The sequence below is a fragment of the Typopeltis vanoorti genome, chromosome 3 (genome assembly GCF_054136105.1).
Source record: "Typopeltis vanoorti isolate ZY-2024b chromosome 3, IOZ_Tvanoo_1.0, whole genome shotgun sequence".
NCBI lineage: Eukaryota > Metazoa > Arthropoda > Arachnida > Uropygi > Thelyphonidae > Typopeltis > Typopeltis vanoorti.
The window spans coordinates 92,486,971-92,513,969 of record NC_143551.1 but is presented as its reverse complement, the minus strand read 5'-3'; the positions used below and the strand labels follow the sequence as shown (position 1 = coordinate 92,513,969).

The 26,999-nt window shown below is 37.0% G+C and overlaps 1 protein-coding gene across 2 annotated transcripts in view; it reads left to right on the top strand.

Moving 5' to 3' along the window:
- The window catches only part of LOC150108385 (U-scoloptoxin(01)-Er1a-like), a 74,049-nt gene extending 48,042 nt beyond the window's left edge, over positions 1 to 26,007 (top strand). For both annotated transcript variants that reach the window (XM_090415792.1, XM_090415793.1), the window contains exons 2-5: positions 4,374 to 4,419; positions 8,498 to 8,565; positions 18,729 to 18,926; positions 25,317 to 26,007. In XM_090415792.1, the coding sequence (XP_090271918.1) occupies positions 4,395 to 4,419; positions 8,498 to 8,565; positions 18,729 to 18,926; positions 25,317 to 25,544 (519 nt within the window). In that variant the 5' untranslated portion in view covers positions 4,374 to 4,394 and the 3' untranslated portion in view covers positions 25,545 to 26,007. The remainder of the gene's footprint in view (positions 1 to 4,373; positions 4,420 to 8,497; positions 8,566 to 18,728; positions 18,927 to 25,316) is intronic.
- The last annotated feature ends 992 nt before the right edge of the window (positions 26,008 to 26,999 follow it).

Genomic DNA, 26,999 nt, shown 5'->3' with positions numbered 1-26,999 from the left:
CACAAAGTCTTGCTTCCGCGGACTCATTTATCCATTTTAAGAGATAAATCTCGAATTGTTGAAGAACCTCTTTATCATCATTTTTTTCCCCCTTGGACCTTACTCGAAAAAAAGTCGAGAACATTTTTCACATCGTGCGTGATTCGAATTCAGGTATTTTTCTTAATCAAGTGACGTAGCGAACCATTAATCCCCCTTTTCCGAGAAGAGATTGTTTTGTAATACATCTGTGGGGTTGGTTATATACCAGCTCGAGTCTTACGTGAAGAGGCAAAGGAACTGTCAGTTCCCTTGACCATATTGTTTAATTTAAGTCTCCGCTCTGGGTTAGTCCCGAGGGGGGGGTGGAAAGAGGGGGAAATAATTTCATTGCATAAAGGCGGTTCCAAGACTGCTGTTGCAAATTACCGACCGATCAGCATATCAGGAATCGTTGTCAAGGTTTTGGAGATATTAGTCAAAAGCAAAATACAGGAATGGATAGATGGAAATGGAATATTGTATGGAAGACAGCATGGTTTTGTGAAGGGTAGATCATGCCTCAGTAACTTGCTCACATTTTACAATACAGAGACGGCCGAACTGGATAAGGGTAATGGATTTACAGTGATACTGCTGGACTTTGCTAAGGCCTTTGACACGATACCACATGGAATCCTAATCAGTAAACTGCAGCACATGGGAATAGATATAGGGTTGGTGAAATGGATAGGAGGGTAGTTGATAGGAGATATAAGAGAGTAGTTTATTCAGGAGTGGAGTCCAAAAGAAGGCCTGTTACTAGTAGTGTGCCGCAGGGTTCTGTTCTTGGACCAGTGCTATTTAATTTGTTCATTAATGATATGGGAAAGGATCTGAGAGGAACTATTCATTTATTTGCTGATGATGCAAAGTCGGGTAGAGCAATAGTGAATGCAGAAGATGTCAAAATCTTGCAGGATGATTTGGATAGATTGGCAGTCTGGGATAATAAAAATGGATGTCTGTTTAAGGTTATGCATTTTGGGGTGAAAAAATTAGCAGCAGTATTTCACATTGGTGGAACTGTACTCCAGGAGGTTGACGAAGCCAGAGATTTTGGATGTGTTGGTGGATAGGGAGTTGAAGTTTAGGGCCCACATAGCAAAAGTGACTAAAGCAGCTCATCAGATCATTTGGTTACTGAAGAATACTTTGACGAACAGATATAAGCAAGTTATTGTTCATCTTTATCGAGCCTTGATAAGACCCCATCTTGACTACTGTGCCCAGATCTGGGGCCCTGGGTTTCTTCTTGATGGGGAGGAGGAGGAGGTAGAGAGGATCCAGAGGCGAGTGACAAAGATGATAGCTGGTCTATGGAATGAACCTTAAGAGAGCAGGTTGAAGATCTGTGGGTTACAGAAATTGGTTGATAGGCAGAAAACAGGTGATATGATTAAGACATTCAAATTACTGAAGGGTTTTTACAAGATTAATTCAGATGAAATTTTTCAGAACAGGTCTGGTGATGGGAGAACTAGGGCCATCCATGGAAATTGAGCAAGAGTGTAGTTAGCAAGGGTGTTAGAACTAGGGTTTTTACTTGGAGAATGGTGAATGAGTGGAATAAGCTGCTAGAGTTTGTTGTGGGTGCCATGACTGTGAATGAGTTGAAAGCGAAGAATGATAAATACTGTGCGAATGCCGAATAGTTTTTCTTGATATGATGTTTAGAGCCTCCCTCAATCAGTCTAAGGACTCCTTGGGGTTGCCCGTAATAATAATAATAATAATAATAATAATAATAATAATAATAATCAAATATTTATATTTATTTAAATCTTTAAACTGTAGTCAATAAAAAATTGCCATACTATTCCCATGATGGTATTTTCTAATGTCAACTTAATAGGCTAATATGGCATGTTTCTAGATTCGATTTTTCCTTAATAATAATAATAATAATACAGTTCTATAAATTTCGAGCAGATGGAGCCACGAGTGTATGATAAAATTAAACCTAGTATTATTTTTCCGTTTCATCCTTTTTTTTTTTTTAATGCCAGTCTCATCCGCAAAAGGTTAAATACCATTTTTGTACTGTGGGTGGGCTAACTCTAAAGTTTAGAGAGTGTGGCATCATAAAAGCGTTATTATATACAACTCCATCCGTAATGTTTAGTATAAAATCTTTCTTTTGTACTGAGAATGGATTTTGCCTTTTTAAGCGAATAGTGTTGGAGGAGGTGGGGCGGGGGCATGAGTAGGATAATAAAACTTCTTCTGGCATGACGATTCGTCTAAATCTAGCTTGAGACCTTCACCATGATTACAATGAAGACCTTCAACAGCATTCATCAGCTGCTATTTCAGGGCCGAGCTAAATGACCTTCTAATACTTCTTGAATTACTGACACTGTAGGTAACAATAGGAAATTGAAGGAAATTATTGTCCTTAAGAACAGGAGATTATTGTTTAGTAGGGGGACGGGAAATCAACGATACGGATGCACGAAATGTGTATATCATAGCTTTAATAGCATCGTTCTATATTATTTCCAGATATTCGAATTTGGGTCTCGTAATTCCTCAGAGTCAGTTCTTTGTTACTTTATTAATGGCTTTTGACGTTGAACATGATATTGTTCATCCACTTTGTACAATTTTATTGGAACTATTTATGAGGACTATTAGTCGGAAACACACAGTCATTTTCGACAAAGTAAATACACGTTTTTCAGACTTAATCTATCTCTGACGCAAGCAAATGGAAGCTTTTTTCCCCTTTTTATCCAGAAAGAAAGTTTATATTTAACTTCACGACTTATCAAAATTGACCAAAGATTACACACCGGCAAATGAAATATTAGGATGAGGATGCCTTGTGTCCCAAAAGTCGCCATACATAGGAAAAATTAAGAATTTTTTAAAAATTAAAAATTAAGAGAGAAGACGTGTGTGTGTGGGGGGGGGGACCGAGCCGAGTGGTTAGCGTATCCGCTCTCCAGCCAAGAGGCTGCAGGTTCGAATCCCGCGTAGTCATGGATGTTTGTGATTGCCCTCTCCCAATATGGACTGGGTCACCATGGGAGTAGTAGACCCAAAACCTCCCGCAATGAGAGAGGCCTTCACCCTGCATATACATATATATATATATAATAACAGAAATATAGGATCAGCTAGACTTGCAACACTTGCAGGCGCAAACTTGACTTGTTTGTCTGTTTGCTTACTTGGGAAATGGAGTAAAACCAGGTTTAAAATATCTTATATATATATATATATATATATATATAATAACATTAAATTATTCCAATCTACTAACAATAGCATTAATTTATTCCAGTATATATAATGGCATTAAAATAGTAACTAATATTTTTATTATCATATTCTATTCCTAAAGTAGAAAAAAAAAATAGTGTCTAAGAGCTGGAAATCGTTAATCTACTTCTACGACTACTGCTGATGATGACTTCAGTTTAGAATCAGAGCAAAGGCAACTAAAGCCATGAAGACGTTCCTTCTCACACATTTTGAGAAGGGTTAGTTTGCTCTGAGTGAATGAATTTGTTTCTTTGTTTGTTCCAATGAGCACCTTTTTGATATGTTTATAACATAAAAAAAAATGGACTAGAACAACGCGTTATTTAGAAATTATGGAATTTTATATTATATTCCTAAAGTAGAAAAAAATAGTGTCGAAAAGCTGAAAATCGTTAACCTATCACTGCTGATGATGACTTCAGATGTTTAGAATCAGCGCAAAGGCAACCAATCATTACGCATTATAATCCATTATAAGGCATTTTAAATTATTATTATTATTATTATATAAACGTAGATCCCTTGACAAAAATAACAAAACACAAGAAATTTAAAGCTAGACAACTATGTGACTACATCATTATTTTAAAACACTATTTCGATGCCATATATCTCTTTAAATTCATTCTGTGATATCGCACTAATCACTCTGCTTGTTAATTTTTTTCACGAACAGAAAAAATTGCGCATCATTTTCTTGCTTACAGAATTCTTCATCAATGACTTCTGGTTCTCTCTCCATCTTAGAAGAGATATGAAATGCAAATATTATTATTATTACTTGACACCTCCAGGGAGGGAATCTATTCTACAACTCTCTATCTCCACCAGCCACAATCCACCACATTTACACAAACGCTATCTACCGCCCACCACTAGTATTTTCACAGACAATCACAAACATCCAAACCCACGGCGGGATTCGAACCCGCAACTTTTTTTTTTTTTGACTGGAGACGCTAACCACTCGGCCAACCAGGCCGACAAATATCTTTATGTAATTTTAAAGTTTTATCTTTTTGTATACTCTGTCTACTAAAATTTCTTAAAATAAAAACAAAACTGACGCAATTTTATCTTTTTAGTGATCCCCAGAAGGTAAAGAGATGGTCAATATTTTCCACTTGCACAGTAAGTACTTTCGAAAAATCCTTGGATACTTATTTTAATTTAGGAAAAATAATTATATATATAATTTATAATAGAAATAATGTTATCAGTTGTAAAATTATTTGAATGCATTTAAACATAACTCATATAATTTACATATAACGAACAAGGAGTGAGAGGATAAACTCTTATTTAAAAATTACAAATGCTTTTCTAATGAATAAAGATAATAATTCTGAATTAGATAACAAAAAGAAGTGAAATATAGACAATGAAAATTAAAGCCTTGAGGTCAAAGTTGTCAAAAACAAGGAAAGACAGAATAAGAAATGTGAACATTGGGAATGTTTTGGGGCAAGAAAATGTCTGAAGTGATTTATAAATGAGAATGAATCTAGAAAGAGTGCTAAGAATGAAAGAAATGAAAATTAAGGTGAAAAGACTAAGTGGAAAAACCATGAAATCCGTCTGCATGGAATCCGTCTAACAGAATCTGTCAGATTCTGTTGCAGTTATCGTTAATAAAATAAATGATGAATCAGAAGTATAATTGCTCCGTCATATTAAAAAAAAAAGAAAAGAAAAAAGAAAATAAAAAATAAAATAAAATAAAAATCCCTGAACCAGAACAATTTATTTCCATAACAGCTTGTTTATTAGGATGTATAGTATTTATAGTACGTATAACATCATGTCATGGTGTCTCAAGCTAGAGATAACGTGAATAAAATTATTATTTATTTCTGATTACAACTAAATAAATCATCTAAACCCTTTCATTCCTTAAAGGGAGCAGGTGGAGCTCCTTTTACAATAACAAACTTGAGGCAGATGGGTAGCCAGTCTTCTAAGATAGTGAAATCGAGCTATCTCTGAATAAGGATTTTGCGAGAGAGAGAGAGAGAGAGTACGACAGACAATTATCACCATTTTGTGGCCCTAAACCCTAATACTTGTATTATTGTCTATAGTAGTGGAAATTCTACCATCGATCTTTGAGATACTGAGTTAAAACCCGAAACCCAAGTTTCCATTAGAAAAGAAATTTCTGTGTGTGTGTCTGTCAAATATTAACTAATTCGGCTGAAGAAGCGCCTAGGAAAAGGTTCTCTAACTGGCGGCTAGAACTGAAACCTATAGCGGTCTTTCTTGGAGCAGCTTACCGCTATGGAAGCAAAAGCTATTTCTACAGGGCTACAAGACACAATTTATTATTTTTAAAATTTATTTTTTTTATTTATTTCAATTCGAATGCTATAAATCATCGTATCGCATTTGGAATATGTTTGATGTTATTGTAAAGAATGTAAGAAACTTAGAAGTACAAGCACATTTAAAATTATTTTCTCTACGGCTTGTTCAACCAATATTTATCGGTTTATATGCATTAATAATAACAAGTAAATGCAAGTATTAGTAACATTATGTATTGCTAAAAAACTAAAGCATGAAAATTAGGACCTGGTTTGACGACCATCTCTAAAAATTGAAAGAGAATTCTTCAATCGTCATGACCTCTGATTTTTTCACGTAACTTATTTTAATATTTTTCCTTTTAAGTCAGTGAAACCAACACCTAATAGGCAGTCAACACCTTTTAGGCAATCAAATAAAACTTTTACTTGGAATTATTTTGGAATTTAGCATCAGAATGAGCTTCCATAGCAATTGCGACCACCACCATCACTGAAGTTGGTATAATGTAATTGTTAATTCGGCATGTAACAAAAGACATCTTTGTCTCTCCCCACAAAGTAGCATCCATATTCGATATTACGGATGAAAATGACTCAGGTATGTAAATATAAAAATGAGATTTTGTGGAAAAAACTGTACGTGATTGAGAACTAAATGGATAGCGTTTGTAGCATCAGCATGAAGGAGGACTGACTATAGAACAGGCCAAACGTTTAAGGCAATAAAATAGGGTCCATTTATCTCTTCATCGTTATAAGTTCAGTTCTATTCAACGACTGAAAGAAAAAAAAAATGGACTTTTTTTCTGTGGGTTTTCGAGTCGATCTTTTTTTTTTTTTTTTGCGCAGGCAGGTTAAAAACCCAATTTCCAGAAAGTTGGGCTTTAACTACACATACTTAGAAAATCAGAGTGCATATTGTTTCACAAAATAATACGTTAGAGTTCGGCACACGAGATGGCAGCAGCTGTCGAGTGCGTCAACCGCTATTCCAACAACTGAAGATTTGTTGAAATAGCAATGCTACTTTATTAGGAAATGGTGATTACAGAACAAGGTAGTTTGTCGTTTCCTTGCTTTCCCAGGATGAATTTATGCATGTAGATGTGTGTTCACGGGACCGGCTTGGAGGGATAAAAACCCGTTTCCTGGAGAAGCAAGTTACCACTTCCGTATGAGACCAGCTAACTCACCTTTGGTCGAAAAGCCCTGATTACAGTTCTTCGCGTCACAGGCGTGATTCGAACCCAGGTCTTATCGACCAAAAGGCTTCATCGAAACCACCTAAGCTACAGTGGTGTTATCCTACTCCCCCATAAGTCTATGAACAGTGACAAAGGGCTACGCTGCCTACTGGTTTCCAAAAAAAGTTAAGAATTTAGGAATTTATTTTTATTTTGCTTACAGTGGAGCCATAGAAGTCTTGTTATTAAAAAAAGGTGAGAAAAAGGATGGATAAAATTTTAGAAACGTGATCCATAGGAAAAACTTAATTGCGAGCTAAATTCATAAACCTAGACGTCAACATATTGACTCTCATAACAGGTTCTATGTGCATGTACCAGCAGGTGATCATTATTACATGGCCTCAAAACATGCTACTGCGATTAATGATACAAACTGAAAGAGATGACTGGTTATGTTGTTTTGGAATTTGCCCTTAGCCCTGATTAGCAGATAATGTGATTGTGAACAGCAGGCCGTGTTGATTAAAACTAAATCCCTAACCTCCCTCTTCCTCCTTCGAAAATTCATTTCTAGACGTTGCTAGTTTGGGAACGAAATAAAATAAAACAAACACCTCTGGTCACTTGAAACTAGTTATATTATAAACACATGCTAATAATTCTTTTCTGTTTTCTTTAAATCCGTATTTGAGCGTGTGTTTTACACACGAATAATTTGCTATGTTCTTGGCCTGTTGGTCAAGGCTATATATGCTAATCACTCAATAATTCCGTTTTTCATCATATTCAGGGGTGTATCTCTAAGGAATCAAAGGACTATGCTCGTATTCTGAGTGAGAAAGGTTCTTATTATAGCGATGGTGGGAATTGGGGTTGTATTATGTATTCGAAAGACCGAGAGAAGCAGATTTTAGTTTCTGGTGTTTGGGTCTCAAACCCTCGCTGTGAAATTGATCGCATTGCTTAGAAATTTTACTCAGAACTAACAATTGGGCTTAGCGATAAAGTTTCAATTACAATTATATTTATGATTCTTCTTAAGCCTAACAAAAACATTACTGATGATGTTTATCTAAAACGGTGGTTCTTTCTCTCTCGGGGTACGTAAATTTCTCAGTTTTTCAGTTTCAATAATTGCACATTTATATTTACATGATTTTGATCTAAACAGCTCTTTCTGTACTTCGGTTTGAAAATTTTAATTATTGATATATGTACAAGTTGGGAAGGAGTAATTATTAGATTACTCGGGTGAGAGTTGTCATAGAATGGTTGGAGACAATTCCATATTAATTGCAAACCGCTCTATTGAACAGCCTTAATGTAAATTAGAAAAAGCCTCTCTTTGACAAGAGATCAATAAACTTGACATACCGTATCTATAGCGGAAGTCCAAATTATGAATGCCCCTTTCTCTCTCTCTCTCTCTCCTTTTTAATGCAGAGGAAGAGAATGGCAGGGGGGGGGATGAGAGCTGAGAGAAAACATAACGAAACAAAGAAATTTCCGTTTTTAATAGCTAATAGGTAGATCTACGTAATTCGAGAAGTCTTGATTACAATTCTCAGTGTCAAAATAGAATGTGATTCTGCCTATTAGGCACAATCATTATCGACTTTATTAACTGCAAACATGATTTCTATTTACAATAAAAACTACATTCATTTATTCTTTTTAATATATTTATTTTATTTTATTTTTTATTTTTTCATTCAGAAAACTTCAGATCAATTCTTGCTGTGCTTCTGGCTTTCCTTCTGGGGTATGTAATTTCAGCAGACAAGGTAAGTACAAGGATTAGTGCTGGTCAAGAAAATTGTACTTCGTTATTTGACGAGAAGCATTAAAATTTAAGCAGTTTATGAGCAAGAAGCGTAGAAAATTCGTAGAAAATTATAGAATGTGTTTCGCAATAATATTATTCTTTTAGTGACGTCATTTATGATTAGAATAACGGAACGTAAAACTGTTTTGTTTTACGCACTGAAGATGGTTTATTTATAGTTTATTTTTACAGCTCCTCACAGCAACAACATCCAAGCCTAATCCTGGGAGATTTTAATAGTCATCACTCTTTTTGGGGCTATAGAAAGGATTACCTAAATGGTACCCTACTAGTGAAGTGGATGGAAAATCAGAACCTCTATCTGATCTTTGATACCAAAAATAAACCACGCTTTCTCTCCTCTAGATGGAAAAGAGGATATAACCCTGATTTGTGCTTCTGTACTGCAGACGATAATGGCGGCCAAATTCCCATCTCTAGGAAAGTATTAGACAGTTTTCCAAATAGCCAACATCGACCTATAATCTATAAAGTAGGCCTAAATATTCCAATCATAAGAACAGTATTAAAACCTAGGTGGAACTTTCTCAAAAATGACTGAGACTCTTTTAAGAAACAGGTTTACACTGTCATAAGATTTATTAAGCCCACTGTAAATAATTACAATAGATTTGTTGGCATTATTATTGGTGCTGCCATTCCAAGAAGTTTTAGGAGAGATTGTATCTCAGGCTGGAATAGTGGCAGTGAAAAACTGTATAAAGAATTCTCTACTAATAATAACCCTACAGTAGCCACTGAGCTACTGAAGTCTCTTGACAATGCTGGAAAAGACAAATGGATTAAAACAATGAACACTTTTTATTTTACTCATTCCAGTCGAAAAGCTTGGTCCCTGATTAGGAAGCTTGACCCTAATACAAGGACTTCTGGTAAACTTCCCGACATAGATCCGAAACACATTGCAAAGCATATAGTCTCGATGACTAAATATCCTCAAGACAGAGTAGCTACGAGACAGGTGAAACAAAAACTAAAAAAATCTTAAAACAGATCTTCCACCATCATCACTATCTCAGGCTTTCACTTCCCAAGAACTTACCCAGGTAGTTAACTCATTGAGGACTGGGAAGGCAGCTGGAGTCGATAACATCTACCCTGAATTCATTAAAAACTGTGGACCAAACCCCATTAAATGCTTACTGCTATGTTCAATAGCAGTAAGCATTTAATGGACTCTGGCATACTTTCATCAATTTTTAAAAGATCTAAAATCATCGCTGTCTTAAAACCTGGCAAAGACCCTACAATTGCTTTCAACTACCGTCCTATTGCCTTAAGTATCTGCCTGAAACTTCTCGAAAGAATGCTATACAACAGAATTTCTTCAAGTATACATAACAAAACTCCACAGGAACAGGCTGGCTTCAAACCTGATAGAAGTTGTTGCGATCAAGTACTAGCCTTAACAACCTTTATAGAGAACGGTTATGAAAAACAATAGCAGTGTTCGTAGACCTTTCTGCTGCCTATGACACAGTGTGGAGAGAGGGTCTTATCTTAAAATTCCTAGAAACTATCCCATCACCAAAACTAGCCAACCTAATTAATCAAATGAATCCAAAAGTAATCAAAAAATAGCCGCGAGAGGGCTACATGGTGTGTAGTGTTTTCAGAGAGCTCATGAAAGCTAAGTATTATTTTGAGTGAAAATTGGAATATTAGTTTAAATCTTAACGTAGTATTGTTTATTTTTGGTAGCTTGTTGTGTCTGTGTGATTTTGGTGTGAATTCCTTTTTATTTAACTTAGTATTTTGAAGATATGTTTCATAGAGCCTCCATAGCGCAACTGGAGAACGACAGTGCATTGCGCCCTTCGATTGGAATAGGCCTAAGTTCGATTCCTGTCGCGACGGGAGGAATCTTTATCGGGACGATTGAATCGAAGGTGAGTTAGCCGATCTCATAAGGAGGTAGCAGAGCTTTTTCTCCCGGAAATTCGGGTGTTTAATCCCGCATACAGACAAATCAGCCCTTCAGAACACACGCAATATACAGACAAAAAAATACTAGTTGTGGTGGTGGAGGTGGGCGGTAGATGGCGTTGATGGAGATGATTCGTAGTAGAGGTTCGGTGTAGTGGTTGAGACAGTTGTAATAGTAGGTGTCCTCCTGCGATGAGTCTTCGGACTCCGTGGAGGTGTCAATAATAATAATAATAATAATAGAGTAGCACATGGCACCAATGCGACGAAAAATAATGGCGTCCAAAAATACGACACCTTTGTTCAAAAACTTTAATGTGAGGGAGTTTTTTCAGTGTGATATGTATGCTTTCCCGAAAGAAGCTGGAGTTTGGATGGAAAATGATAGTGGCGGGAGAATATGCAGAAAATGTAAGCAAAGTGAGGAATTGAGTATGTGTCAGGTCGTGAGATTGTTGTGGTAGAAGAAAGCCAGAATGTGAATGAAAATAGTGGCCTGATAGGGAATTGCGATGTTGTACAAGATGGCAAAGAGAGAGTGACAGCCATTATACAGAGAGAGAAAATGATTTAGATGATAAAACAAATGAGGAATTATTTGTAAGGCGTTAGATCGCACGGTTACGTGGAGTAACACACAGTGCGAAGCGGCAGTTGGAGCACCTGCAAAACTCCTTCCAGAGTGCCTAGGCTAACGAAAGTAAGAAAGTGTTTAAAAGGAAAAATAAGTGCAAGAGTGGGAGAGTTTCAGAAATGAAAGAAAGAGTGTTGTACGGTGACTCGTTATTAAGGTGTGATTGATGAGAGTTTAACTAAATCGCACTTACCAGGTGCGAAATTTAAGGATGTAAGTGAGAGTATTAGAGCGCAAAAACAGAGGGTGAAAGAATTGATAGTTGTGACGGGTACGAATAAATTGAAAGGAGATAAATTTTTTATGAGAGAGGACTTGAAAGTATTGTTAAAGGTAGCGAAAGAAAAGAGTGACAGAGTTAGAATGGTGAATCTGTTTCCGCGTACGACAGAGAGGAATTTAGGAGGGCCATAATCGCAAATGACATTATGCGCAGGTTATGCAGATGGTGTGGTGAAGAATTCGTGGACGTGTGGAATGAGTTTGATGGGCGAAAGGATTTATACAAGATGGATGGCCTGCATTTCAACAGATTTGGTGTGCGGAGACTGGAAAAAGTGTTGCTGAATGAAGTTAAAATGGATGGGCAGAACCAGGGAAATTAGAACTACCAATGGGGGGGGGGATATGTGGACATCAGTGAGACAGTTGAGTGTAAGAATGTATATAATGTACCCGAGCCAGTACTAAAGACAAGTAATCGGAATGGGATAGTTAGAGTACCGCATCAAGATAGGGATGGGACAAAGGGACCTCTGCATTTCATGTATATTAACGCCAGGAGTATTAGGAACAAGAAGGAAGAATTTTTAACTTTGGTTGGCTCTTCCTGGCCACAGGTTATTGGCATTAGTGAAACATGGCTGACGGAAGAGGATATATTTAGTGGGATAGAATGTGAAGGGTATAGTGTGTTTAGGAGGGATAGAGAGAATAAAATGGGGGAGAAATGTTATTGAAGATAGCTGATGAACTGCAGCCAAGGAGAATTGAAGTTGTATTGCAGGATAGTGAAAAGAGCACATTTGAGGCTATTTGGTGTGAGATTGAGACTGCCAGAACAAAATATACAGTTGGGTGCTGCTATAGACCAGGTGATGGAATAGATGGTGGAGATAGTATGCATAAACAAATTGATGAAATGAGTGGAAGGAGAGTAATTATTATGGGGGATTTCAACTATGGTAACATTGATTGGAAGGAGGAGAGGACACATGTGAGGAAGGAAATGGATTTTATTCAATTATTAAGGGATAACTATCTGAGACAGCATGTACTTGAAAATACTAGGGGTTTGAGAGTGCTTGATCTGGTAATAGCATCTGAGAATTTGACTGTAATGAATATGCTCATGTTGCAACCTACTGGTGAGAGTGATCATAAGGTCTTGACCTGGGAGGTGGCTAAAGGTGTGGAATTTTCGATTAAGACAGGGTATATGTTGAATTACCATGCTGGCAAGTATGGCAAGCTTAGGAGATTGTTTGGTTCAGAGCCATGCAGTGCCGGATTTACGTATAAGCTAAAAAAGCTACAGCTTAGGGCCTCGCAATCTACCGGGGCCTCAAATAAAAAAACAAAAAAGACCAACTGATGTAATTTAAAACAGTAGGGGGACCTCTGGGTTTTGTATAGCTTAGGGCATCAGCAAGTCAAAATCCGGCCCTGGTGTCATGGAATGTAAAACTGCAAGGGCTGGATGTCGATAGAGCATGGGAAGTGGTCAAGGAGCATTTACAGGAAGTTATGGCTGATTGTATATCTAGGGTCCGAATAGTAAAACAAGCAGAGGTTAAATGGATGAATAACATCATTAAGCTTGAGCTTCAAAAAAAGAAACAACTGTGGAGGGAATTTAAAGAGAAAGGTGACCTGTAGCCACACGAACGGTATAAAGCGCAGGTCAGAAGGGTAACGAGTGTGGTAAGAAAAGCAAAAGCGGATTATGAAAGGAAACTACCCATGCAAGCTAAAGAGAATCCCAAACAGTTCTTTAAATATGCTGCAAGCAAAAAAAAACTGTACACGGCAGAATGATTTTAAAGAATGCTGATGGTAAGGAGGTCACTGAATCAGTCGATACAGTGGAATTACTGAATGAGCACTTTGCAAGAGTATATCGTCCAGGTGGTGACATTGAAAAAATGAATGAACCATTAGTTTATACGGGAATTGTGATGAATGAATTGGATGTGAATAGTCTATTACAGAACCTTAATGTGAATACATCTGTGGGATTGGATGGTATACAGGCACGGGTCTTACGTGAAGCGGCTTAAGAATTATCAGTGCCCTTAACCATGTTGTTTAATCTGAGTCTCGGGTCTGGTTTAGTCCCGAAGGTGTGGAAAGAGGGGAAAATAGTTCCATTGCATAAAGGAGGATCCAAGCCTACTCTTGCAAATTACCGACTGATCCGCATATCAGGAGTCGTTGTCAAGGTCTTGGAGAAAGTAGTCAAGGGAAAAATACAGGAATGGACTGATGAAAATGAGATACTGTACGGGGGGGGGGAGCATGGCTTTGTGAAGGGTAGATCATGCCTCAGTAACTTGCTCAAGTTTTATAACACAGTGACGGATGAACTGGATAAGGGTAATGGATTTACAGTGATACTGCTGGTCCTGACTAAGGCCTTTGACAGCATACCACATGGAATTCTAATCCGTAAACTGCAATATATGGGAATGGATATAGGGTTGGTGAGATGGATAGGTGGGTGGTTGATGGAGAGATATCAGAGATTAGTTTATTCAGGAGTAGAATCCAAAAGACGGCTTGTGAATCGTGGTGTGCCGCAGGGGTCTGTTCTTGGACCACTGCTGTTTAATTTATCCATTAACGATATAGGGATGGATCTAAGAGGAACTGTTCATTTGTTCGCTAATGATGCAAAGTTGGGTAGGGCAATAGTGAATGCAGAAGATGTCAAAATCTTGCAGGACGATTTGGATAGATTGGAGTTCTGGGCTAAGGAGAATGGATGTCAATTTAATGTGACAAAATGTAAGGTTATGCATTTTGGTGTGAAAAGAGATTAGCAGCAATATACCACATGGGTGGAACTGTACTCCAGGAGATTGATGAGGCCAGGGACTTGAAATGAGTGGAATAAGCTGCCAGAGTCTGTTGTGGGTGCTATGACAGTGAATGAGTTCAAGGCAAGGTATGATAGATACTGCGAGAATGTCGAATAGTTGTGTTAACAATGTTTAGGGCCTTCCTCGATTAGTCTAAGGACTCCCTGGAGTCTCCCGTAATAATAATAATAATAATAATAATAATAATAAATTTCTCTTTAACTTATATATTAGTGATATCCCAGAGACAGTATCACGAAGATTCATTTATGCTGACGATATTGCCATTGCAACTCAACATTCAACATTCCAAAAAGCTGAGAACACCTTAACTGAAGATCTGGTTGTACTTGATAAATATTTTAGACGATGGCAATTACAACCTAACCTGAACAAAACTGAAGTAGCATCGTTTCATTTAAGTAATATCCAGGCTAACTATACCCCAAATGTTTACTTCAGAAATAAACAGGTGAAATTTAACAATCATCCAAAATACCCAGGAGTTACCCTAGACAGAAGTTTGACATTTAAATATCATCTAGAAAATATTGCCTGAAAATTAAAAACTCGTAATAATAGAATAGATAAACTTGCTGTTACTTCTTGGGGTGCTGATGCCAACACACTGCGTACTACAGCACTGCCTTTGGTCTATTCTACAACAGAGTATTGTGCTCCTGTGTGTCTGAACAGCGCACATGCTTCTTTAATCGATGTCCAGTTGAATCAAACAGTGAGGATAATCTCTGGAGCTTTAAGATCTACTCCTGGCTACTGGCTCCCAACTCTCAGTAATATAGCCCCTCCCTCACTTCGCAGGACCCAAGCCTTAAGCAAATTATGGACAAAAATAATTGGAAACAGTTCCTTGCCTATCCACCAAGACATTTCCTTCCATACTTCACAAATACTAAAATCCAGGAACCCTGCCTGGAGGAGTGCAATACAAATAAACGACCAGAACTTCAATGCGAATCATGAGAGGAGTATTGGTTTCAACGTACCTCCAATCTTCAATTTCCAATTTCAAATCCGACATCTCGTCTGGAGGGCTTCAATCTCCCTAGAGATGTCTGGACCACTTTAAATCGGATCAGAACAGGACATGGGAAATATAATCATCTCTTGCATAAATGGAGCTGCTCCGATACTCCAAACTGTGAATGCGGAAGAGGGATCCAGACCATCAATCACATTGTGCTTGAGTGCCCTATCTACTCATTCACAGGTTCTAAAGAGGACTTTTTTAAACTGACCCCAGAATCCCTGGAGTGGATCCGGGATTTAAGGATTAAGTTCTGACTCCTGTTTCTTAATTTTGATGTTTAATCATTTCAACCTTGTGTACTAAATAAAAAATAATAATATCAATATGCCTAAAAACTGATATCGTTACTAATTACTTTATCCTTTTGATTTTAATCCTAATTAAATCTCGCAGTAATTACACAGGGCTGCAAAATTGGAGTCATGAAAAGTTGTCTGGAAACTACTAACTGTTTCTGATTTATTTTTGACCACTGATTTCAAATATCTCTTCCACTTTTCTGTATCACGTAAGGATTTTTCACAAAATGGATCTCAATATTACAGTAAAATAGCGTTAAAATGCATTATATTAAGTAAAATAACAATATTTAAAATTTTCCGTAAAAATTTTTGGAATGAAAGTATCGGACATTTTTTTAAAATTAAAGATTAATTTTTAGTACATACTTTATATTTCGTTGTGGTGTCTTTTTCTGTTTCCTTCAAAGCTTCATTTTGAACTTTTTCTGTGAAATTCTTTTCCAGGGTCCTCTCTGTGCAACATCCAGCAATAGTCCGCCATCGTGTTGAAATTCCACGTGCGCTGATACCTTCTTTCCATCTCCTTGATGTCTTGGTGGAATCACTCTCCTTGCTCTTCGCTGACAGTTCCCAGATTCTCAGGAAAGTAGTCTAAATGAGAGTTGAGAAAGTGCACTTTTAAGCTCATGGAGCATCCTAAATCCTTGCATTTCTGTAGCATGTCTTCCACAATCATTTTATAGTTGGGATCCTTGTGATTTCCTAAAAATTTCACCACCTCTTTCAAACTTCCTACGCTTTTTTTTCAACAGTTGCCATTTTTTCTTCAAACAGTTTATCCTTCATAAGTTTCCTGATGTCCGAACCGATAAAAATACCTTCTTTCAATTTTGCTGTATCCCGGAAATTTTGCACAGATGTATTTAAAACACTCTCCTTCTTTCGACAAAGCCTTGACAAATTGCTTCATCAACCCAGCTTTATGTGAAGCGGGAGTAAAAGGATTTTTTTCCAGAGCAACCAAAGTTTCGTGTAACATATTTTTACTTCCAGGTTCTAATGTGATTCTTTCTGGCCATTCCTTCTTGATCCAATGTTGCTCTCGATCTCGGCTTCCCCACTCGCACAAAAAAGCACGGATATTTGGTGTATCCCCTTTGTTAGATGAATTTTTGCAACCTCTTAAAGCCATTACAAACACCACTTAAAACACAGTTAAACGAATTTTAACGAATGACATCAACACTATTATACGACACTACGTAAAAACATTAAAAAAACCATAAACACATTAAATTAAATCTTCACCCTAACTTAGAAAATATGCCACCTTTCAGAAATATGATACCGCTAGTCAGTGGTGTTGCTAGAGCTTTTGTCGCCCTGGGCGATCCCTGAGTTTGTCGGCCCTCTCAGAACACACCAGAAATACTACAAAAAGTCAAAACGATGTACAGGGAAATAAATTGAAACACTATGTTTATTTTTGAAGTAAAACTTTAATTTCAACATTCTAAAATGTTATTTTTCTGTTAGCAAATTAGTCGATGACATTGTCGAAGTTTATTTCATAGTAATGTAGGTAATTCTTAATCAATTTTATTTAGAAAAACTCCTCTCACAACCAGCAACATTTACAGCAATTGGGAGGAAAATTCGCAGTAGTATCACAATAGTTGGAACTGAGTTCTCGAGACTGTATTTTAGAATTAACTGCAAAAGTTCAAAAATGTTCAAAGTGCCGCCCGAGGCGGACTTCCCCTTCTACCTGCGCCTCTGACCTAAGTAGTCAATGACTAAAATTCAACTAAAGAATGACACAAGAAAATGTGTCTGTGACAACAGGAAAGTCATCCGTTATCTCGGCGAATCAGATTCAAAGTAGCCACCTGCACTTTGTGCAGGTGGCTACTTTGAATTTTTACTCTGCATTTTGAATTTCTACTCTGCATTTCTCCTTCCCTCTCCTATCTTAAGAATGAGAAGTTTAGTGGAAATTTCTTTATTTACCATAAAAAGGCACTTCACAAAAGCACTTATACAACTAATTAGCTGTAAATAAAGGAGAACGAAACTAAATACCAATGCGCCGAATTTAAATCCAAATACTACTAATAAAAACGATAAAATTAGAAACTGGGTAAAATTGGTGGGTGATGGAATTATTTTACTATTTTTTCTGAACTCAGCACTAAAAATCTATAAGAATCAATTATTACTTCTCAGACAACTTTTCCATCGTAGGCCTGTGTTATCTACCAAACCTTATTGAGTATGTTTGTAGAAACTGTTATCAACTTGAAAACCAATTAAATGCAACATTATCATTTACATGTACAGTCATACCTCGACTTACGCGAATCCGGAGTTACGCGGTTTCTTATATGTACGTATTCCCGTCCCACATCACGCCTCACCACCAGTCGTATCATTCCGGCGCAGGCCGCATTCGCCAGTGTCGCACACGCTGTGAACAAGCACTGACGTGTTTCGCGCGGTCTCCATTCATACACGATTTTTATAGTCTACAAACCTTGCGATTGATTAATGTTATGTTCTTGATAAAAATTTTATCACATAAAAAATAATAATGTCGTCCAAAAGAAGCAAGTCCGATTCTTCTACAGCTAGCAAGAAAACAAAACCATTGACTTAGGAAACAAAACTCAACATTATTAAGGATTTTGAAGGCGAAATGAAAATTTGTGAGCTAGCAAAGAAGTTCGATCTACAGGAATCCACAGTAAGAACAATCATAAAAGAAAGGTTTACAGATTTTGGAGGACATCCATTCTAACGAGGAATGAATTGTAGCCACAAAGCAAGGAATAAAAAAATCATTAGCTTGCTATGAAGAAATTTTGCGTGACAAGAAAAAGACATTATGCCATCAGACGAATCTATTAGATTTCATGAAACCATCGACATCGAAATAACGTTCTTTTTTTATGTACGAAAAACTACAATTATGATTATATTTCTTTAAAAATATAGGTGTTTTTGTAAACCTTTGGTCCCAATTGTATGTTTGTGTATATAAAGCACATGCAAAATTATACCCCGAGTTACGCGAATTCGACTTACCGCGTAAGTCGAATTACCGCGTAACTTCGGGGTTTTACTGTATTTTATTTTAATAATTTATTTATTTATTTTATCGGCTTGAAGTATCCTTTGCTCAACAATATTCCGAAGACCAATTTTACATGCAGAGCAAAACTGCCTGGATATTATGCTGATCCCCATCCCCTTGCTAGATGTCAAGTGTACCACATGTGCAACATACAGCAACGTAAATACAGCTATCTGTGTCCAAACCATACGCTCTTTCATCAAGATCGACTTGTGTGCGATCACTGGTACCATGTGAGTATTTTTATCATCATAAAGCGTTTTTCGAAATCCGTATAGTGTTATCAAAAATTAGAACAGTACTATTTTAGTGTGTATACATATAAAATTAGATGAACAGTCCTAGAATATTGCCAAACCAGTGACAAACCACGTGCCACACTAGAGTATAAAGGGGAGAGGAAAAAATTCTGTTGGCGTGTATGTAGAATAAGTTAAATGGGACTTTATTTAGAGTTAACAGACTACCAGCTTATGAATGTCTTCAAACATCAGACGACTTTTTGTTGATGGGTTTGACACCACCACTCTGCTTATTGGTAAGCTGAAGTGGCTCGATAAATTCATGGTGTCCAACTCAGAGAGAAAGTTTTAACACAATAGCAATACTCCATAAAAATTACACGCAATATTTATACATGAAAGGCCCATGTAGCTCAGTGGAAGTGGCACTTAAATCTTCTGCGCTAGGACGCCCGAAGATAGACTTTAGTTCAAGTCTTGTCGCCGACTAGAGGAACATTTTCTAAGCCTATCTTCGACTGGTTCACGGGTTAGTCGATCTCTGGCACAGGCAAGTGGGATTTTTTCTCCCAGAAACTCGAATTATTCATCCCGCAAACTCAATAAAATCAACTGTAGAACCCACATTAATTCAGAGAGTAACATATTCTGTTAGGACTAGGTACCAATAGATGGCAGCACTTGCTTGTCGGTCTCTTCATTGGTGGTGACTTATAATTAGCGATAGTCACAGGACAGCTATCTCTGATTGGCTACCAGTGGCGATTGAACACTGCCCACTCAGTCTCCAAAAGCTAGATAGGGTTAAAAGGCCTCGCCTACTCCCTATAAGGGTATAAAAAGCGGTAACTGATTATTATTATTATACATGCGAAATAAAAACTAGTGAATTTATTGTGAACCCTGAGCTTGTTTTATTCAGAATGTTCTTTCAAAGTCTTGCTGGGGAGAAATTTACAGAAATTTGTTTCACTTTGAAGATATCCAATAATTCTATTAGGTGTATACGTCCAATGATCCTTCCCACCTCATGAAGTAAGCCGTAAAGTCTTTTGGGATGACAATCAGTCCTCGCATTTCATTGTTTTAACTGAATCGATAGCTGCTCCACATCCAGGGGTGTAGTCCTAAAAGAAATAGTGCCAGGGCTCCCTACCTTGGAAACAAAAATCTAGAGCACGAAGTGCGCCATTGTTATTATTGTTGTTGTTGTTGCGATGGCCATATGGCAGAGAGTTTGCCTTGTTTTCTGAAAAAAATGACAAGAGCGACAAGCTACTATTTTTTGACCGAAAGCTGGAAATGCATTATAAGTCTCATTATTATAATTCTTATAATTTATTATAATGAATTAAAACATTTTGATAGTTTTAAAAAAGTACCAGGGCGTTGCCCAGGTCCGACTACACTCCTGTCCACATCCCATTACGAGGAATCTTCAAATTTGGGAAGAGAGAGAGAGATTGCAACCGTGGAGAATATGGTGAGTATGAGAGTAAGAATAATGACAATAACAAGCCAGTTTCCATTCATAAGTTTTCATGGATGTTTTCTTCTTCCATTATATCGCATATGTCTCAATGCGTTGTAATATTACTTTGCCCAATTGAAATATATCTCATTTTACATTATCTAATCGAAAAGATCCATTGTGGTGGAATGGTGGAACTACACTACTGCTGTTTACGTAGTGATATGCAGCCTTTTGCCACTACCAAATCGAAATTAAAAAGAAAAAAATAGGATGCGTTATTTTCGCATTCCCAATGGAATTCATTTAAAGCATTATATTCGAATTCGATTTTCCGCCTAAATAAAGATGCTGTGGAAGGCAGATACTGTAGATTGTTACTTGAAATCTACTCGTATCAAACAAAGAAAAGAAAAATTAAGTTCTGCATATTATAAATTTGAGACCAGAGATATAGGTAGCATTTGATTGCATTTTATAAAGCTGCTAAAGGAAAGATGAAGTTGAACAGGAATATTTTTATCTTTCTCCAGGAATTTCGTACTACAGACATCGCTGTAAATTAAGCTATTTCTGTAGTTAGATTTAAGTAAGTTATTAACCAAGTTAGGAATTATTAAGGGAATATTATTTTAGCAAAATAATGTGTCAGTTGAGATTATCGAACAAACTAAAGCTATGAAGCTAATGTGTAATGCTTTTTAATTTGGTGTCTTTCGTTGATTTGCATGTTTTGCGAAATGATAAACCTGTATTTGCAGAAAAAAAAATCGAAATCCTCCCACCTCTGTGAGACCCGCTCTTGCATCCATTTGAGTCTTTATGAAGGTACATGTTCTAGACGGGGTTCGAACCAGAGCCTTCCCGAACAGCGTTGCAGATACTGACTCTATGAACTATGAACGCTCTAATAGTAAATCATTAGAACAAAATTACGGAAAATATTGAAGCAGTTGAAAACATTATTATTATCTGACCTGCACGGAGTCAAAGGACTCATTGTGGGAGGTCTAAACAAGTAAAACAGAAAGCCTCTTTAATTTGATGGTGATTAGGTAATGCATGCTTTTATCGTTACCATTTGTTTTATTTACTTTGAAGCAATGTTTTTGTTATTAATGGTTTGTTTTAACTACCAACTAAAAATAAATCCACTAACGCCTTTTATTCCCCAAAGGGACTAAGTGGGGCCATTTAGCACTAACCTTTGAAGACTCAATCTCAACTCAATCACAGAATAGATGACACAAGATTATCAGTCATTTTAATTGGCATCCAGTAAGGAGAATAGCACAAACAAAGTAAAAACGGTTGGTTTTAGTTAACGATTTATATGACTATCCAAGTTCTATTGTGCTGTTGAGGATTTGCTAATAAACTTTGCTGCCTTGTATCGGATTTAATATTAGTACTAAATAGTGTATAATTATTTTATATATAATAAATGAGGAAAGCAGGAGTCGTGTTCACTCTTTCCGTTATTTGTAAATGAGGGAAACATTTTCTGTCTTTAATAGCCAGAAATTGAAATTCTACCAAATTAACATACACTTCTGCGTTACCATTGTTTAATTTATAAATTTTACCGATACCCTTCAGAAAGAACATTCTGAGTAACTATTGATTGAATTCATTCATTATAAGCATTATATTAGGACAGTTTTTTTATTTCATTTTATATTTCTTATCTGTTGAAATTTTGTCGACATTTAATATAATTATAATGGGCTACTCCGCAGAGTCCTTAGACTCATCTAGGGAATTCCTAAGCATCATGTCAAGGAATATTCAACATTTGAGCAGTATATACAGTATATCATACTTTGCTTTGAACTCATTCACAGTCATGGCACCCACAACAGACTCTGGCAGCTTATTCCACTCCTTCACTACTCTCCGAGCAAAAAACCTAGTTCTAACACCCTTGCTAACTGCCCTATTTCTCGGTTTCCAAGGATGGCCCCTAGTTTTCTCACCACCAGATCTGTTTGGAAAAATTTCCTCTGAATTAATCTTGTAAAAGTCCATCAGTTATTTGCATGTCTTAATCATATCACTTCTTTTCAGTGTGTCAACCAGTTTTTGTAACCCCCAAAGTTTCAACCTGTTCTCATAAGGTTCATTTCATAGAGCTGCTAGAATCTTGGTTACTCGCCTCTGGATCCTCTCTGCTTCTTCCTCATTGCCAAGAAACCCAGGTAACCAGATCTGCAAGCTGTAGTCAAGATTGGGTCTTATCAAATGCTCGATGAAGAGGAATAATAACTGGCCTGTCTCTGCTCATCAAAGTATTCTTCAGTAACCAAGTAATCTGATGAGCTGTTTTAGCTACTTTTGCTATGCACCCTCTAAGCTTCCTCCCAATTCACTAACACTGCCAAATCTCTGGCTTCTTCAATTTCCTTGAGTACAGGTCCATCAATGTGGCATACAGCTAGTAATCCTTTTCACCCCAAAATGCATAACCTTACACTTTGCCACTGCCAGTCTATCCAAATTATCCTGCAAAATTTTATCATCATCTGTATTAACTATTGCTCCATCTAGCTTTGAATCATCAGGAAAGAAAAACAACTGAACAGTTCCTCCCAGATCTATATCATTAATGTACAAATTAAACAGTAGCGGCCCACGAACAGAGCCCTATGGCAAGCCACTAGTAACAGACCAATAATAACAACGCAACTAGTAACAGAATAAGGAGAATCCATTTCCGATATTAGGGTAATCAATGCGTTTCGTGGGATGAGTGTTTATTATCATACGTCGGAAAATTAGCTTTTCTTTTATGAAAATTCTAGTTCTTAAAGTGGTAACTATTTTGTTTGTACACAGTTGGAAAATTTACGTAAGAAGCACGTGATTTCGCATGCCGGTGACCAATTCGTACATCCTTTATTTTTCTCTCCCCTTCAGCATGAATTGACTATTCTTGTCACATGGCCAGGCTCAGTTCTACGAAGTATGGGCGTACAATAACTTTATCCATCTCAGCTGTCACTATGGCATGACCTACCCATCACAAAACTATGTTGTTCTGCATACACTATCCCAATTCCGTCGATCGGCAACTATCTGATATGCTGACCGGCTGATAATTTACTACATCAGTGTCTTGGAGACTCCTTTATGCAATGGAACTATTTTATCCTCTTTCAAACCCCCCTTGGAACTAACTCAGAGCCTAAACTTAGATTAAACAATGTGGTCAAAGGCACCGAAAATTCGCTACCACCGTCACTTAAAACTCGAGTTGATATACCCTATAATCCCATAGCTCTGTGCACATCAAGGTTTTGTATTATGTTATGCACCTCCATTTCATTTATCTCAGTTCCCGTATAAGCCTTTGGCTCTCTCTCGTTCCTGCAATATCATCACCTGGATGATATTCTTTTCAAAGTGTTTGCTTAGTAATTCTACAATATCGACCGATTGTTACCTCCTTACCATCGGCATTCATTAAAATCATTCGTACAATCACGAACATTCTTCCTTTTATTTGCGGCATATCCAAAAAACTGTTTGCGATTATCTTTGGCCTGCACTGCTAATTTCCTTTCAAACTCCAGTTTTGCTTTTCTTATTGGTTACCCATAGGGTCTGTGCTTTGTACTGCTCGTGTGCCTTAAATTGCTTCCAGTTTTTTTTTTTCAGCTCATCTTAATGATTATATTCATTCATGTAATTCCCACTTGATTTACTCTGCTAACTCTATGTATGCAGTCTTCCATTACTTCCCCCTCAGGCACCCCTTTACCACTTCCCATGCACTATCAGCATCCAGCCCTTGCAGTTTCACATGCCATGGCACAGATATAAGCAAACTCCTAAGCTTGTCATATCATACTTACCAGCCCTGTAATTCCACATAATCCGTCTTAACTGAAAATTCCACACATATAGCCACTCCCAGGTCAAGACTTATATGATGACCCTCAGCAATTGGCAGCAACGTGGTCATAGACAAAATTTTTATGCAATTACTAGATCAAGTATTCTCAAATCCTAAGTGTATTCCATCACATGCTGTCTCAGGTAATTGTTCCTTAGTAACTGCATAAATTCCATTTCCTTCCTCCCATGTGTCCTCTCCTTCCGATCTAAGTTGTTCTTATATATGAGATCCTCCATAATAATTATCCGCCGTCCACTCATTGGGCTTATTTCTTGATACACACTATTCCATCATCTTTTACATCCCCTGATATATAAAATCCTCCAACTGTATATTTTGTTCTGCTGGCCTCTATCTCACACTAGATAGCGTCAAACGAGCTATTTCCATTGGCCTGAAGTTGAACTTCTACCCTCTTCAGTTGCAGTTCATTGGCTATCATCAACAACACTCTTCCTCCATTTTTTCTATCCTCCCTGAATACATTATACCCTTCACAATCTATCCCATTAATTATACTGTATATCATCTTCTGTCAGCCATGTCTCACTAATGCCAATAACCTTTGGCCAGAATGAACTAACCAATGTCATAAATTCCTCCGCTTGTTCGGGGTGTTCCTGGAATTAGTGTGCGTAAAATCTAAAAGCTCTTTAGGCCCACCACTATCCTGACGCTTTATACTAACTATTCCATTCTGGTTCGTTACCAGTGGAACCAACTTAGGCATTTTATACACATTCTTACTCTCAACTGCCTCACTGATGTCTGCATATCCACTCAACAGCTTCTCCCCTAAAAGCTCTAGTTTCCCTGATTTTGTACATCCAATCCACTTTAAATTCATTTCAACTTTTTCCGGACTCTGAACACCAAATCCATTCAGATGCAAACTATTCGTATATTTGTCATTTCATTTTACGAGTACATTTTTTATATGCTGTAATTTTGTCGACATTTATTTTAACTAAACATTATTCTCTCCATTTATTAGTATATCATTAATTCTTAGGTGAACTGTACCGACATTGAACGTCGATGGAGCATAAACAACAATTTATTTCCCGATCTCCTCCAAAAGCGTTCCAGTTTGATACCAAAACCATCTAGAAAACCACGACTCCAGTTCTTCGACAGAAAAGATTCCTACCCCGTAAGGCAGAAGAAAGGATGTCGTGGATGTCTGACGTATTATATCAGGGACAAAAAGACATGTCGCCCATGTGTTGTTCCAAGGTGATATTCAATACTTTTAAAACAACTTTTCGTTTGCACTAGAAAGAAAAATCAACTTCCTAGATCAGGAGTACTGAAATTAAACCTCTATATGTGTAACCACCAGTCTCTTAGAATCTAATTGCTGTTCTAGTGGACCGAATGACAAAAAACTAAGCTCCTACTAATTACAGGACATGATACTTTCTGAAATGAAAGAACTGTGATATGGCTTTTGAACTAAAAAAAAGAGGAACACTGAATTACATCGGAAGCAAACAATGCAAACGAACGTCTGTTTCGTTTGAAGTCATACAGACGTAGTGAAATAATGTTATACTTTAAAGTTGTTCAAAATAATTTAAGTTAAATTCAATTTTCCTTGCAAAAAGTTAATGGAAATAACTATTTCATTTTATAAGTAACACGAGTTTCAATAAATTATCTTTTACAAACATTAAACAATTATGATCACAAATAGATTTGTGATTATTGAAAATATGCACGGCAATTGTGTCATTGCTGCACAATGTTATAAGGCAGTTCCAAATTATACAAATTATGTTGGAAACGTTAAAATAAAAAATATTAAATTAAAAAAAAAATCTGCTGATGCTTTTTATTTTCAGTTGGGAGCAGGGGGCATTTCAGGCGTAGCTTTTGGAGACTGAGAGGAAGTCAGCATGAGTGAGTTCAGAACACACGAGCACACATAAATATTGATTAGAAGTAGGAACACCCTATCATTTAATATGGTACATTAATTACTGAACTGCAGCTAAGATGAGAGGTGGAAAGTATCAACAGATATCAATTCATCCTTGGAGTAAATTTTAACAGAAATAAAGAAATTGAAAGAATCAAAGTATGGGTGGCGTTAAAATAAAATCCAGCATGCTGATGACACAGCACTATTAGAAATGGGACTTTAGAATTAAGGAATTAAATCAGTGTGGAGACAACTGAAAAGAAGTTGGAAGGCACGTAAATATTAAGAACGAAATGCTGTATACACTACACATACTGGCCACTGAACTAGAAACTTTTAATAGCATGTTGAAATTTGCTGTCCCTTAGTCCAAATTTGAGCATATATGTGGTTTGACATTGATTCCACAAGGTGTTGGATTGCATCTAAGTCTTCACAATACCACGTGTTCGCCAGCCAGTCCTTTAACTGGCTCAGATTTGATGGAAGAGGAATTTGTTCCAGGATATGTCTTTGTAACATGTCCCATGCATTCGTAAACCCCCCAAACCGGCCATGACATCTATAGACGCCCAGCTAAATCTGGATATGATTCTGTAATGCCCATTGAATAACATGGATAAGAAGTGCAATTTGGTCTCAATATTTTATCCACCTCGCCGGTATGTAGGTTAATGGGGTGCTGATTCGGGTTTTGTAGTGGTCAGGGAAGATGGTGGAATTTGCTGTCCACTGCTAAAAAATTCTTGCATGATGGAGAGTAGAGTTTTT